Raw genomic sequence first — 14220 nt, forward strand, 5'->3', positions numbered from 1 at the left:
CTTGTGCAATGAAAGCAGCAACAGCAGCAACAACCGCAACAACAACACACACCTACACACACATGGCCTCGACAGCCTCGGCGACCCTCGCCAAACCGCCAGCCCACACACCCTCGCCCTCGCCAGACTCGACACCTCGCCCCTCGTTCACCCTGCACAGGATAGACACGACAACGGCGGCCTCGTCCTCGAGCTGGAGCACCTCCGATCGCAGGTTCAGTTCGTCGCACTCGCGTCATGGCTCGCGCGCCGCGAGTCTCGACTTTCAGGAGAAGCCCCGCCTCCTGCCTATAGATGTCGGCGCGGCGCACGCCAGCTCTCATCATACCCACGCCCACCACAACCACAACCACACCCACACCCCCTCCCCACTCGCGTCGTTCCCGCCTGCATGGACCTACCCAGCAGAGTCGCAACTCGCACCACGCAGTCGCCCACCCATCCGCAGAATGATCCTCCAAGCTGTTCGCGAGCGTCTCTGCGGCTCCAAGGGCGGAGCCCTCGGCCGCGGGCTCATCATCGGCTGGGTCTTGACCACGATGGGGTTCTTGGCCGCCACGGCCTTTTGGAAGGGCGAATTGTTTTCCGGTGAGTGTCGGCGGTGGGGAGCAGCGCTGACCCCCAGCCCTCGACCAGCTCAGCAAGAACCTGTACGAGATGGGCTACCAGGGCCTGCTGGTCTTTGGCGTGCTCATCTTCATCACTACTATCCCGCCACTCCCACTCTACTCCACACTCATTGTTCTATCGGGATACACGTTCGGCGTGTGGTACGGCTTCGTGGCCAGCTACATTGCATCACTGGTCGGCGCAGTCGTCGTGTTTGTCGTGTCGCGGACACTGCTGCGTGACACTGTGACCAAGTGGTAAGTCGGCGTTGGCGCTCAAGTCGGCGCAAGGCCAAAGCTCACGCATTCCGACAGCCTGGCATCGTCCCCTACCGCCACCTCGCTTCTCCAGATCATCCCCCAGAACCCTCACCTGCTGCTCCTCATCCGGGTAGCGCCATACCCTTACAACCTGTTGAACGTGGTGCTGGCGTCGGCGCCGACGCTGTCGCTGCAGACGTACACGGCGTGCACGGCGCTGTCGCTGTGCAAGCTCGTGCTGCACACGTGGATCGGCGCGGGTATCCACGACCTGTCGGCGGCGTACAATGCCAAGGACGGCGGGGCGACCAAGGCCGAGCCTACCGAGGACGAACTGCACCGCGACCGCGTAAAGGCCGGTGCGACATGGGGCGGCATTGTGCTGTGCATCCTGCTGTTCGTCTACCTGACGCACATCGCCAAGCGCGAGATTGCAAAGGCGCAGGACGAGCAGAGGGTGGTGCGGGAAGAGGAGGTGGCGTTTTTGACGCCGATGGGGGAGGCGAGGGATTGCGACGAGGACAGTGCGTGCTAGCACTCGGCGCACGCGTAGCGTGCGGCGCGACGTGCGGCGCTGTCGGTGAGCGAGGCTGCGCGTGGTGCGTCGGCGCGGCTGTCTTTGCTGCACCGCGTGCGCGTGCCCCCGCACGCCCACCGCCGCCCGGCCACCACGCCGCGACGCACACCGCGACGTACGCCGTTGGGTAGATTCTTCCTTGTTTCACAGGGCCGAGCTCGGCCTTGTACGTTGTACAAATTCTGCAAAAGTGGACTATGCGGGGGAGGGGGGCGGAGGGCGAATGGGGCGGTGCGTGGAGGCGTCGGGGTGGGCATTAGAGACAGCTCGGAGGGGTCGGTGAGCGCACCGAGGCGGCTACGGCGGTGGGCTGGCTGAGGCGCGGGGGGAGGAGTGCAGGGGATGCACGCGGCATCACCTGACGTGCTCGCGGCGGCGCGCGGCGAGGTGTAGCCGCGTCGCAGTCGCCGGGTCGCCGCGCGCAGCGCCACTGCCGCCACGAAGAGGAACGTGCGCAGCCGCTAGCGAGGGTTGGGGGGGGCGGGTGGCACTCTGGAAATAGACGGCGCGTGCCGCGGATCTGGCGGCTGCTGGGTGAGACGGTGCGGGTGGACCGGACGCGACGTAGGACGCGGCACGCAGGCCGCAGGACGCAGCGCGTGTATGACGACACGACACGCGGGGTGGCAGCTCGCCGAGGTGGCGGGCGGCAGCTCAGTTGCTCTCCTCCATCTGCCTCACGCCGCTCGCCCCATGCCCGTCCCGCTTGGGTACTTGCCGCCCGCCGCCTGCTCTCCTCCACGCCGCGCTGTCCGGCCCGCGGCGGCCCCGCGCCGTGTCACTACCCCGCGCCGTGTCACCCATCGCGGACACGGCCGATTGCTCCCGCCCACCCACCTCCACCCTCGGTCATCAGGCACGCGTCTGCAAAAGTTGCCACTGAAGCCGTCCGTCTCTGACGTCGCGACTGCTCGACTGCTCACACAGCCACGACGCAATGGACACGGACGGCGACGACCTCTTCGGCGAGGCGAACAACCTGGAGTCGGGGTGCGTCTAACACCCACCACCCACCCACCCCCCGGCCCAGCTCGCGCTGCGCGCTCGCTGACCGCGCGCAGGTTCTACACCGCCGGCTACGCCGACGGGCACGCCCACGGCCGCCTGCACGGCCTCTTCGAGGGCCGGCAGCTCGGCCAAGAGAAGGCGTGGGAGCTGTGGGAGGAGGTGGGGTTCTACGAGGGGTTTGCGGGGGTGTGGGCAGCGCGGTTGGCCGCGGCGAGCGGCCGGAAGGAGGCGAAGTGAGCTCCCCCCTCTCCCCATGCTGACCGCCAGGTCACTGGCCCACGCGCAGACCCTGCTCGGCCTCATCGCCGCCTTCCCAGCGACCAACCCCACCCCAGTCCCGGACGCGCCGATCGACGGCGAGACGGAGGCCCAACGGCAGGAGAGGGAGGCCGCGCTCGCCGCTGCGCCGGACCTGCCCGCGCTCCTGAGCAACATCCGCGCGCGGTACCGCCTCCTGTGTACCTCTGTCGGTGTAAGGCCCCGCCTCGTGGCGGCGCAGCGGGACGGCTCGGCGGGGGATGGCGGGGCCGTGGTCGAGGGGATTGAGGGGCCTATGAAAGGGGTCGATACGCGCCAGCTTAGGTTCTAGCCGCGTCGCCGAGAGCGAGGCGTGGGGTCGGCGCGGAGAGTCACCCCGGTGGCCGGGCTGGGCTGAGCGGGCTGAGATGCTGCAGTGCACCACGCAGCAAGCGCGGCTGAGAACCCAGGCAGTGCCAGTCGGCAGCGGCCCGCCTCCCGCGCGCCTCGCACAGCTCGCCCACCCGCCCATAGATTATTGTACATTGCTACGTATTGACACATCGCTACGTATTGTGACATCGCTGCGAGTGGCATGGGGTGAGAGGCGCGCGGTGACGCCGGCCGTCGACGCCCGCTCGGCCTCGTTCACGCCGACGCCGCTCGGCCGCTGCGCGGCCTCGCTACCTCGCCACCTCGGCAGTCGGCTCCTTGGCCTCCTCGACCGGCTCGGCGTCGACAAAGTCGGGCAGCGCGCTCGACTCGGTGAGGTACGACGGGGCTTCGTTCTCGCCGACGAGCTCGTCGTCCAGTCCGAGGGCGTCGAGTTCTGCGGCGTCAGCGGGGTCGCGGCGGGGGAGTCACAGCGCGTCGGATCGCTCATGCCATGTCTCGCTGCCTCCTCGCTGGCTGCGCCAGCTCGGCGCCAGCGCGCCACTCACCAGCCTGCAGCTCCTCCTCGTCCACCTCATCCGGCACCCCATAGCTCCGGCCCAAGCTCTCCTGGATCTCGTTCGCTTGCTCGATCAAATCCTCCATGTCGTAGTGGATGCTCTCGATCTTGTCGATATCAATGCCCTTGTACTGCCGCTTCATCTCCTTGTTGGCGATGCGCATGGCATCGACGGTTGCCATCTAAGCGGAGCGTCAGCGAGTGCCAGTTGGAGGGGCTTGCGCGTGCGACGGCTGGGCGCATCACCCAACGCCGCATGGCCGCTGCGCGGCCACGCTCCGGGCCACGCTACCCACCGTGTTCTTCAAATTCTCCGTCGTCATCGCCGCCTGCTCCATATTAAACGTCTGCTGCTGCAGCTGGTTGAGCTGCGACTCGTACATGCGCTTCTGCTTGAGCGTGCGGAGTGCGCGCTGCTGGACGGCCGACTGGGCGGGTCAGTCGCACGTCTTCCCCGCCTTCCACCTTCCCCCACGGCACCCACCTTGCCCGGCCCATCGCGCAGCTTGGCCATCTGCGCCTTGTACGTCGCCAGCTCGTTGTCGAGCTTCTTGATCTTGACCTCGATGTTGCCCATGCGCGAGTCGGTCTGGCGTCGGGTCAGCGAGCGCCGAAGGCATGCGACCCACAGAGGCAATCGCGTCGGTCAGGTTGGCCTTGGGCTTGGCCTTGTTGGTGCCGAATATCTGGCGTCAGCTCTGCCATGGCAGCACACGCACCCTGTTCATTGTGGTGCAGTGGGCGTGGTGTGAGGTGTCGAGCAGAGATGCAGCAGCGAGATGCAGCGCTCGCTCGTTGATGGTCGTCGTCGGAGTCGTCACCGCCTAGGTGGCAACTCGCGCCGCATCATCGCCCGCCGTATGTGGGGGGACGACACAGGCGCCGTGGAGACCCCACACGCGCTTGGTCCACTCACCCACTCCTGTCAACAATGTCGCGCGCTCGACCCTCCCTCCCACTCCGCAGCATGCAGCGACCTCACGCATCATGATATCCCACGCCCCGCCCGAGTTCCTCGCGCTCGTCGAGGCGCTCCTCGGCGCCCTCAGCCCCACAGAGCAGGGTGAGCTAACACTGTCCCCGCGAGCTCACACCAGCCCCCGACGCCGTCCTCACGCAGCTGCACGCGCTCTTCGGCCCCATGCTCGTGTCTTCCCTCCAGCTCGTCGACCGGCGGGATGGTGGGTCGTACATCCTGTGGAATACTGACCCGCCAGTGGTCAAGGTCTCGCTCCCGGGCGGACGCTTCGTGCACCAGGTGAGCTGCTGCCAAGGACGCCGCTCACGCTAGGTCACGTCGTCAGCTGGCGCGCCGTACACCCTCTACCTCGACCTCCCTACGTTTCCCCAGGTTTCAGTCGAGGAGCCAGAACCTACGCAGGCGGCCAGCCCGACGTACGTCTCGCCCAAGTCGCCCGGCGCGGCCTCGCCCGCAGCCGAAGCCACAGCGGACGGGGACGACGCCGCATCCCCCCCGCCATCCCAGGCACTCAAGCTCGGTCGCATGTTCTGCCCGTGTACCGGCTTCGCATTCAACACGCTCACCGCCCCGCGGTCCATCTTTGTGAGGCGCCCGCGCGCGGCGCGCAGCGCCGACTAACCCCCCAGTGCAAGCACATCCTCGCCGTGCTCCTCGCCGATCGGCTAGGAAAAGTCGTCGACACGAGCGTCCCGCTCGCTGCTGCTGCCGGGCTGCTGGGGCTGTGTGGCGCAAGTTGAGGCGGTTGCGCCTGAAGCCAGCCTGAAGCAGAGTTTCACAAAATCATTCGCGTCGGTGTCGGGGAGGCGAATCCTTGGCACGCACACCACACATCCCTCTCCACGTCTGCACGTCTGCACCTCCTGTATCGATACACACCCGCCAACTCCCCTGTACACTCCCCATGTATGCATGTATGCATGTGCGCTCGCCGCAAGCGTCCCGAGCCTCCCACCAGATACAGGAAGATTCTCGGCTCGTCAGTGCCACGAGGGTTGCACGGGGGCGACGGGAGTTAATTTGCGTCCGGAATTTCCCAATGCGGCAGTCGACTCGCCCTGGGTGAGCACAACAAGCAGGCAGGACGTCGCCCCCTGCCCTCGCCGCTGGCTGTGCAAACCTCTGTCGATTCAATCGTTGACCCGATCCATCATCCTCGTCGACCATCACACCCCAGCATTACTTGTTCTTCCAGCACTCCCCCTCCCCAACTCCTACCCCAGCAGCACAGTCATACACGGATACCCAGTCCCCTGTTCTCCTCCCCTCGCATAACCTCCAAAACAAAACACACACACTCCCACGGCTTGCTCAGCATTGTTTATCCCTTTGCCGCTCAACCCAGCCTTATCTCCCCCGCGACGACCGCGGCCACCCCACACCCTCCTTGCTCGCGACCAATGCCTCTTTAATCGTCCCCACACCATGGACCCACCAGATGTTTCATCACTAAACCTGTCACCAAACCGCGGCGGCCACCAGCTGCACCAGCAGCACCAGCAACGTACGCCGCCGCGTCCCCCCTCGCCGGCACTCGTCAGCGGCACGCCCAGTGCCACGGCGACCCCAGTGTCGTCGGCGACGCCCGGCCCGGTCGCTGGCCTCCAGCTCGACATGTCGCTGGCCTCGGCAGTGTCGGCCCTCGTCCACCATCTCGTCCAGCCGCTGTCGGCCCACTGCCCCCACACCACCATCATGGACCTACGCAAGCGCCTCACTGCGACGTTTACGGCCGCCTACACTCCGACGTGGAACGAGAGCAACCCGCACAGCGGCTCGGGCACCCGCTCCCTCATTGCTGATCGCCAGCATGGCCTCCCGCGCCTGCTCCGCGACGCCGCCAAGCAGTGCGATGTGGACACGACCACTTGGCAGCAGGCCATTGCTGCCAACCGCCGCAAGAAGGCCGAAGCCGAGGACAATGGGGAGGAGTGGGAGGTCTGGTGCGACCCCGGCATGGTGGTCTGGCGCTGGGGAGGCTGGGGTTGGGAAGAGCCCGACTTTGACCCTATCAAGAGGCCGCGTGGTGAGTGATGGTTGAAGTGATCGTCGCTGACAGTGGCAGAGTCGTTCCAGGTTGTGTGGCAGGCAGCGCCCACGGCAGAGGTCGCCACGTCCGACCCGAGCACCAGTCCCGCCGCGCCGACGCCGCTCCGCGTGTCCAAGGCCATTCCTATCCGCGCGCCGACCCTCAACGCCCCGTCGACGCTCATGCAGAGCCTCCTCGCCGCTGCCGACCCGTCCCGCACGCCGTCGCCCAGCCTCCTGCCCGCTGCCGATATCAGCCCGCGCCGCGTCCACTCGCGCAACAGCTCAGGTGATGTCGAGCACCGTCGCGGAGCCCACTCGCGCAACTCGTCGCACGCGTTCAGCGCACGCGCCGGGCACAACAAGGGCCAGGACTCTACGTCGTCGAATTCAAGTGACTCATCCGACACGAATTCGGGACACACCCACCTCTTGACGCCGGCTTCGCGCCCCGGTTCGGCAGACCTGTTTGGTGAGGTCAGTGCCAAGCGCCTCGAGTCCGAGGCACAGCGCGGCCGTGACCCTTCGCCCTCGACCCCACGTGGCGCCGACGCGCCCAAGACCGGCACGCCTACCCCCGGTGCGACCATCCCCCAGGTTACGCCGTACGACGGCGGCAACGTGACTGTCCTCGGCGGTGGCACCAAGCTCGGCGGCGGCGTGTCTCGCTCGTCGTCGGCCATGGGCATGCGCGGGCACGACCGCACGCGTTCGCCTTCGGTCTCGATCGTGTCCCGCGCGCTCAACACGGCTGTTGGCCCCAACTCGAACGGCGGCGTGCCGCTGCCTGCCTCGCCGCGCAAGCAGCGCACTCGCCGTCGCATCATCCCCACCCACATTGGCTACTTTGGCCAGCCTGGCATCGGCGGCCCGATCATGGGCGCGTTTGGCAGCAAGCCTCCCCAGCCCGGCGCGGCTGGTGGCTTTGGCCCCTGGTCGCATGGCCAGCCTGGCGGCGCCGGCGTCGGTGTCGGCGTGGGTCCGCCTGCGCTGCCGCTCGGCCTGAAGCGTTAACGCATCAATCAACACTTTCCAAGCATCGACTCATCAACAAGAAAGCATTATCAAGTTTCCCACAATCCTTCGTTTCGCCTCTCTGCCCTGGCCCCGCGCGCGCGCCTCGGCCTTCGCATCACCATCAAATCAAGTCTTACTCTCATGTGTCCCGGGCCACCCCGTGTTCTTCGTTTTCGCTCTTCTCGTTGCAGTGATCTCACGTCATAAGTTCGCAGCCACGGCGCGTGTCGCGCGCTCACGAAGCGCACGCGCACGCGCCTGGTAATCATAACCCTATCTCGCAGTGTCGAGTAGTAGTGATGTCGCATTACCATGCATAGTCGTCCAGCCAGAGTGCTACGGGAGTACAAGGCGTGTGGAGCTTTTGGGGTGGGGGTGAGTGGGGGTGAGAGGGCGTGGGGCGTGAGGTGGGCGGCGGTGTGTGTCGGTGTACTCGGAATGTGGCGTGTGGACGAGGGGTATTGGTCTGGGGCGTGTATGTCCAGTGTGCGTGTGCGTGTATGTGTGTCGTCTTCGCGGCATGTGCATGTCGACCCGGGGAACACCAGAAGGAGAGCGGGGAGCGAGGCTAAGCCCAGCGGCCGAGCCCGGCCGGGCCCCCGCCTTCCCAGTAGACGGGCCAGTCCTTTGGCCAGGGGGCGGGCGGGGAGGGGGTGGGCGCGGGTGTGGGCTTTGCGAGCGCGCTACTGCGGCGGGCGGCGCGCTCGTGCGCGAGGCGGAGGAGGGAGAGGAAGTCGTCGTCGAAGCAGGATTCGGGGTGCGCTGCGGGCTGGGTTGGGGCGCGGGGGAGGAACGGGGCCGCGGCGGCGCGGAGTGCGTCGAGCGGCGACGGCGGGGCCTTGTGCGCGTCTGGTCGCGTCAGCGGGTGCGGTCCCTCTCTCGCCGGGGGCGACTCACCGTGGCCGTTCATCCCGGCGTGTGACCGTGTGCGGTGGACGAGGAAGGCGAGGGCGGCGGCGAGCAGCGCAGCGAGGGGAGCGCCGAGGCCGAGGGTCGGGGGCATCGAGACGAGCGCGAGGGACAGCAGCGCGAGGGCCGCGCGCGGGGGGAGGAGGCGGCCGACGGTGGGGCTGCGGGTACCGATGGCGACGGCAGCGAGCAGCGCGGCGGGGACGAGGTCGAGGGGCCTAGAGGTGAGGAGGACTGCGACGGCAGCGGGCAGCATGGTGGAGTTGGGGGACGAGAGTGGCCGCCGCGGAAATTATATCCTGGTGCGCTGGCGGCTGCTGGCGTGTTGTGCCGCCGATCTGCAGGCCACAGCGGCGGCGACGACGACGACGAGGGAAGGAGGGGAAGGGGGGGAAGGAGAGAAGGAGGGGAAGGAGCCGGAAGGATTGCAGACGACGGATAGTGTACAGATGAAACGGTCGAGCGAGGACACTCGGTCGTCCGTGGCGGCGACAGCAGCGGCAGGGCGCACTCGTGTGAACGTGCCGATCGATCTGCTGAGGGATCGGCGCCGCGCGGCGGCGGCCCTGGCGGTGCTAGCCTGCGTGCGTGAGTAATCTGCGCCGGGCGCGCCAGGCGACGACTCGCTACCCGCCGGCTCGTGGCCTTGATCTGCTCGTCATTGCGCCACTTGCGCCCGCCCGACCACCCGCGCCCGTCACTATTCCCCCGACCCCCTTGCGCGCCCGCCTTGCAGATTGCTGCTTGTTGACCCAGCGTCGCAGCGACGACGCCGCGCCGCGCCGCGACGCACCGCATGTCGCCAGTCGCCAGTCGCTAGTCAGTCAGTCAGTCACCACCATCACCCGCTGCCGCTGCCGCCTGCCACCACCGCCGTAATGCGCCATGTCGGTCGCCAAATGATGTAACATGCCGATCTATGCCGCTCCGCCACGCGTTGTAGTCGCACTCGTCGAGCCAGCCCATCGCCAGCTCGAGCGCAAAGGAGCTGTCGAGCCGCTGCCAGCTGCCAGCTGCCAGCCCGCACTCCGTCCACTCCCACTCCACTCGGCCGCCTCGCACTCCTCGCACCGCACCGCACAGCGTCGCGCCGCGCTCCAGACCGCTCGACGCATGACCCCCAGCCTACACCAGACGCCCCAGCCCAACCCATGCGCCCACACTGGGGCGAACAAGCGCGCGCGCAAGGCCCACGTCCCCGCCCAAGCCCATGCCGCCCGAGCTCTCGACACCGTCCAAAATAGCTGGCCGGTCAGCCCAGGCGTCGTCGAGGGACGACCCAAGGCGCTGCCGAATGGCAATAACCTTGGCCTGCAGCTCGTGCGCAAGCGCGCGGTGGTCTGCTGATGCCAAAGCAAGCTGGCGCAGCAAGGGCACGGCCTCGGCTGGGCCGCGTTAGCACCGCATACAGTCACATTACAGAGCCCAAGGACGAGCCCAAAGCCCACGCCAACACTCACCGCTCTTGTCGTCGACGCGCGTCACGAGTCGACCAAGACTTGCCACCAGATAGTCGTACTCGTCGACAGTTCCCTTGCGCCCCGCCGCGCGCTTCTTGCTGGGCCGGTGCTTCGACTTTGCAGTTTGTCTGTGCCATCGTGTCAACACGGAACTGCTCCTGCTGCGCGCTCCACTCACCCCGTCATACGAGTCGACTGCGAGAACGCCGTCGTCGGTGCGACAGTGTATCGCGTGAACGCCGTGGCAACCGTTGTCGCATTCGTCGCCACGTCAACATTCTCGAGCTCCGGCTCGTTGTCCACGATATAGAACGTGTCTGATCATTAGCAAAACACACACTCATACACCCACCAGGATCCTCGACCCGGAGCTTCTTGAGGAATGCCAGGCGTTTCATCTCCTTGTCAAGCTGTCCCTCGATCTCCTCAAACACCTCGGACAGCTCCTCGTGCGCATCATCCAACGCCGGGTGGATAACCTTCTCGACGAGCTCGTTACGCGAGTGGCGTGCCGCCAGGCGGTAAGCCTCGGCGAACTCGGCACCGCGGCTGAGCACATCGACCGCAGCGTCGACATCCGAAGCGTACTCCATCAAGATCTGGGAGGCCTCGGTGTGCCGCCCACGCGACACCAGGTACTCTGGCGGGTCAGCTCACACACCTTGCACCCACTCACCAGTCACGCGCTCCACAAGTGACGCAATGCCCTCCTTGTCGAGCTGCTTCTCCGCCAGCGTGAAGAGCTCCCTCCACGCATGCGCCTTCTCAAACGCCTTGAGTGCGCGGTCAGGCTTCCCGGCGAAGGTATACGCAATCGCTGCGTCGTAAAAGTCGCGGCGGTCATACAGATACGTGCCGTACAGGTCGTAGATAACAAGCAGGTGCTCTGGCTCGTCCTTGTACAGCTGGAACGCCTCGTCGTAGAGCTCGTACCGAGACAGATATGACGAGGCGTCTTCGAATCGCGAAGGGCCAGCCGCCTTGAGGTTGCGAAGTGCGCTCTCCCGTCGCCCAAGGTGGTCGTCTATTCTGAAGCGCTGCTCGTTGGTCTCGAGAGCGCGCAGCTCGCGCAGGAAGGGAAGGTACTCCTTGGGGTCCTGTGGTGGTCAGCCTGCGCTCCAAGATGACGCTAGTCCTATCCCACCTTTTGCGAGTACTGGGCAATCATGAGCACCAGCTGGAAGTTGTACATGCCCAGCGCGACGTCGTAGAGGCGGTTGACGTTGGACAGGAAGATGATGTACTTGATCGACTCCTCGACGATGTAGGGGTGCTCGGCCTGCAGGTGAAGCAAGACGTTGAGGCCAGCCTCGTAATCAGGGGGCACCTTGCAGACGTGCGCGGTGAGGATGGTCTCGACGTACTTGACGAGGTCCTTCTTCTCCAGGATAGACCGCAGCGAGTCACAGGTCGCGTTTACCTTGTCCGCAGGGATCGCGGGCCTGGTAGAATCCCGCCCGAGATCGGGGTAGAGCACACGCGACGAGTCGCTCGAGTTGAGCTGGGAGACAAAGAGGTTGAGGTAGTCGACCTCCGGGATCTGGGCCACAAAGTCGCCGATGGACGCGGCAAACTTCTCTGGCGCGAGGTCGTACAGAATGTTGAGGTCGAGGCGGTGCTTGCGGCATGTGAGGAAGGCGGCGCGGTACGCGCCGGCCAAGATATCGCTACGCACAACGGCGAGGACAAGGGGGCGGGGGTAGATCGTCTCGAGATTGCCACGGGGCATCTGGAGGACGAGACTCATCGAGCTGGGGCACGCGACGACGGCGAGGGATCCACGCTCGACGCGGCGCGTCTCCCACTCGTTGTCCTTGATCGCAGCAGCCTCCTCGCCGGCGACAATCCGCGCGATAGACGAGAGGGACGCGTACGTCGAGCTCTGGGACGACGTCGTGTAGATCAAAAAGTCGGGCGTCGTGGTGTACGACGTGACGGCTGACGCGAGCGACGTGCCGTCGCGCTGGGCGAGGCTCGCGGCGTGGAGCTTGCCCGACTGGGACAGGGCGAACACCAGGCGCGACTCGGCGGACACTGACACAGTGACGATCGAGGAGCACAGGTGGATCAAGATGGACGAGGACTCGTCGACTGCGTGGGTCAGCTTGTCGCCGCATTAGTCACCCACCTGAACGCAGAACACCCTCCCTCTCGACAACCAACCACCCAGCCTCGGCCTCCCACAGGATGTGCTCGACACACGGCAGCATCTTGGACGTCGAGCGGATCTCGTTGGCGTCGGCCGTGCGGAGGAGCGCGCCGCCCTCGCCGTCACCGAAGAACAGGGCCGCGACCTGCCCCGTGCCGCTGAGGCACACGCGCTTGGCGATAAACTCTCCGTCCTCTGGCGCAAGGGATCGCTCCCATCGCAGCTTCGGCTCGGCGACCTTGCCTCCATGGCGCAAGCGCGAAGTCCCGGCTTCGGGCAAGCGGACGCCAAGGTCCCAGACTTGCACCAGGCCAGAGGCATACAGCACCGCCAGAGAGTCGTCGCTGGGAGAAACGCTGACGTGAACCGGCTGGGACGGAAGGCCAAGCTGGAACGATGACATGGGTGGGGGAACATTTTGGGTCCTGAATGGGGTGACAAGGAGGCGCTCTTGGCAAAGTCAGTTGAGACCTTGCGGTTGGACTTACTTCCGTCCACAACCGCCACAGATCCAGTGTCGATGGGCATCGGCAGGCGCGAGGCGTAGGTGTCCCACACGAAGGTCCGGACCTGAACATGGTCTGGTGGCGTCAGTTCTCGGCCCACGGCAATCCCGCCACACTGACCCTTGTCGACCAGAAACAGCGCCATAGGGTTCTCAGGATGCCACTTGATGCTCGCGAAGCGGCGGTCGCCCTTCCAGTGCGGTACAATCTCCTGCTTGAGGTAGTAGTGGTAGTTGTTCATTGTCCAGAGTTGGACTGGGTGGTCAGCTGGTGTTGTTCGTGCCCGCAGCAAACTCACCAACATCCTCCTCCTTGCGCCGGATCCACACGGCGAGGACCTCCGAGTCCGAGTTCCAGGCCATGTCCCTGATCCGTCCGTGCTCCCAAGTCGCCTCATCCTCGCGGAGCTCAAAGCCGCCATGCCGCAGGCCGTTGCGCTCGAGCATGGCGACGTCCCAACGCCCGCGGCGGCCCTCACCGCCACCCTGGTAGCCATACCGCACCAGCGAGGCAATCACATTGCCGCTTGGGCGCCACGCCAGGGCCGGCTCGAGGCCAGGTATTGACTCGGATGTGGCGGAGAGCTTTGGGGTAAAGCCCTCGCTTGCTTCGCGCGAGTAGATGCGCACCTGCCGCCGCGCGCCGTCCACCCCGCCGCCGTACGCGTCCAATGACGACACGGCGAAGAAGGAAGCGTCGCCGCGGAACGTGATCCTCGGCAACGCGTCGTCGGTGGTATGCGAGAAGGACGTTGGGGCAGCCGGGGCGGGCGCCTTGGCTGCCAGCGCTGCCGCCTTGCCAAGGGAGCCGTGGAACTGGGTGGACTTGGATCCCCAGCCGACGTTGATGAACTTGTCTGCTGGGTCAGCGATTGGAGGGGATGCTCAACCCACCTTCACCAAAGTCGTCGCTACGGAGGGGACCGTCGTATATCGTGTCAAAGGTGCGGGTCATGCATACGAGGTTGTCCTCGCCCGTGACGAGGACAAGCTGCTCATCGTCGGGGGACCAGGCTGCAGCCTTGACGCCGCTATCGATGCTGCCGACGACCTCGGCCTTGTGGGTCAACGGAGCTCCACCTCAGATACGTACAGGTCCGATTCCACCGTCAATGCTCTCGATCTGGAGCGTTGCAATGTCGCCGCCGGCAAGAATAACGATGAGCGACTTGTCATCGGGGAAGAAGTGGAGGTCGAGCACCTGCGGCGCGTTGGGCGCGAGGGGGAACGGCGCGGTGATGGGGGTGGAGAACGATCCGATGACCTGGGCGCGTTAACTTGCTCCAACTACAATTCCCTCACCTCGGAGAACTCGGCGCCGTCGTCGAGCCCCTCGATCCGGACAATGTCCACCTCGAGACCGCCGTCGTCCGTCTCCTTCTCGATCGTGGCGTAGACCGTGCCGCTCTCCGGGTCGACGGCGAGCTGCCCAGCGCCCGAGTGGGCATCGGTGAGGTCCAAAGAGGCCACCTGGACCGTTGTCGGCGCCAAGCTCCTCATGGTGCGTGTCTTGTTGTTTGTGTGATGCGT

General features: G+C 65.9%; 7 protein-coding genes across 7 annotated transcripts; 4 read left to right on the forward strand and 3 right to left on the reverse strand.

The window, feature by feature from the left end:
• Positions 1 to 449: 449 nt before the first annotated feature.
• On the forward strand, positions 450 to 1404 carry Q8F55_007043 (uncharacterized protein; the record flags this gene model as incomplete). The annotated part of the gene is made up of 3 exons (XM_069355483.1): positions 450 to 588; positions 626 to 866; positions 924 to 1404. 3 exons carry the CDS (start codon positions 450 to 452, stop codon positions 1402 to 1404), a joined length of 861 nt encoding a protein of 286 aa, XP_069207554.1.
• Positions 1405 to 2383: 979 nt separating this feature from the next.
• Positions 2384 to 3043, forward strand: Q8F55_007044 (uncharacterized protein; the record flags this gene model as incomplete). Its single annotated transcript, XM_069355484.1, has 3 exons — positions 2384 to 2436; positions 2508 to 2687; positions 2722 to 3043. 3 exons carry the CDS (start codon positions 2384 to 2386, stop codon positions 3041 to 3043), a joined length of 555 nt encoding a protein of 184 aa, XP_069207555.1.
• Positions 3044 to 3374: 331 nt separating this feature from the next.
• On the reverse strand, positions 3375 to 4371 carry VPS60 (Vacuolar protein-sorting-associated protein 60; the record flags this gene model as incomplete). Its single annotated transcript, XM_069355485.1, has 6 exons — positions 3375 to 3520; positions 3633 to 3825; positions 3940 to 4071; positions 4128 to 4232; positions 4273 to 4329; positions 4363 to 4371. 6 exons carry the CDS (start codon positions 4369 to 4371, stop codon positions 3375 to 3377), a joined length of 642 nt encoding a protein of 213 aa, XP_069207556.1.
• Positions 4372 to 4630: 259 nt separating this feature from the next.
• On the forward strand, positions 4631 to 5362 carry Q8F55_007046 (uncharacterized protein; the record flags this gene model as incomplete). Its single annotated transcript, XM_069355486.1, has 5 exons — positions 4631 to 4706; positions 4741 to 4824; positions 4861 to 4901; positions 4935 to 5207; positions 5252 to 5362. 5 exons carry the CDS (start codon positions 4631 to 4633, stop codon positions 5360 to 5362), a joined length of 585 nt encoding a protein of 194 aa, XP_069207557.1.
• Positions 5363 to 6047: 685 nt separating this feature from the next.
• On the forward strand, positions 6048 to 7664 carry Q8F55_007047 (uncharacterized protein; the record flags this gene model as incomplete). Its single annotated transcript, XM_069355487.1, has 2 exons — positions 6048 to 6648; positions 6688 to 7664. 2 exons carry the CDS (start codon positions 6048 to 6050, stop codon positions 7662 to 7664), a joined length of 1578 nt encoding a protein of 525 aa, XP_069207558.1.
• Positions 7665 to 8235: 571 nt separating this feature from the next.
• On the reverse strand, positions 8236 to 8832 carry Q8F55_007048 (uncharacterized protein; the record flags this gene model as incomplete). The annotated part of the gene is made up of 2 exons (XM_069355488.1): positions 8236 to 8516; positions 8565 to 8832. 2 exons carry the CDS (start codon positions 8830 to 8832, stop codon positions 8236 to 8238), a joined length of 549 nt encoding a protein of 182 aa, XP_069207559.1.
• Positions 8833 to 9701: 869 nt separating this feature from the next.
• Positions 9702 to 14190, reverse strand: ELP1 (putative elongator complex protein 1; the record flags this gene model as incomplete). The annotated part of the gene is made up of 13 exons (XM_069355489.1): positions 9702 to 9961; positions 10037 to 10164; positions 10215 to 10353; positions 10389 to 10676; positions 10713 to 11133; positions 11181 to 12127; positions 12165 to 12635; positions 12674 to 12766; positions 12812 to 12946; positions 12990 to 13547; positions 13585 to 13747; positions 13784 to 13954; positions 13993 to 14190. The coding sequence occupies 13 exons, from the start codon at positions 14188 to 14190 to the stop codon at positions 9702 to 9704; spliced, it is 3972 nt and encodes a 1323-aa protein (XP_069207560.1).
• Between the last annotated feature and the right edge of the window lie 30 nt (positions 14191 to 14220).

This window comes from Vanrija albida (assembly GCF_041260175.1).
Source record: "Vanrija albida strain AlHP1 chromosome Unknown contig_5, whole genome shotgun sequence".
Taxonomy (NCBI): domain Eukaryota; kingdom Fungi; phylum Basidiomycota; class Tremellomycetes; order Trichosporonales; family Trichosporonaceae; genus Vanrija; species Vanrija albida.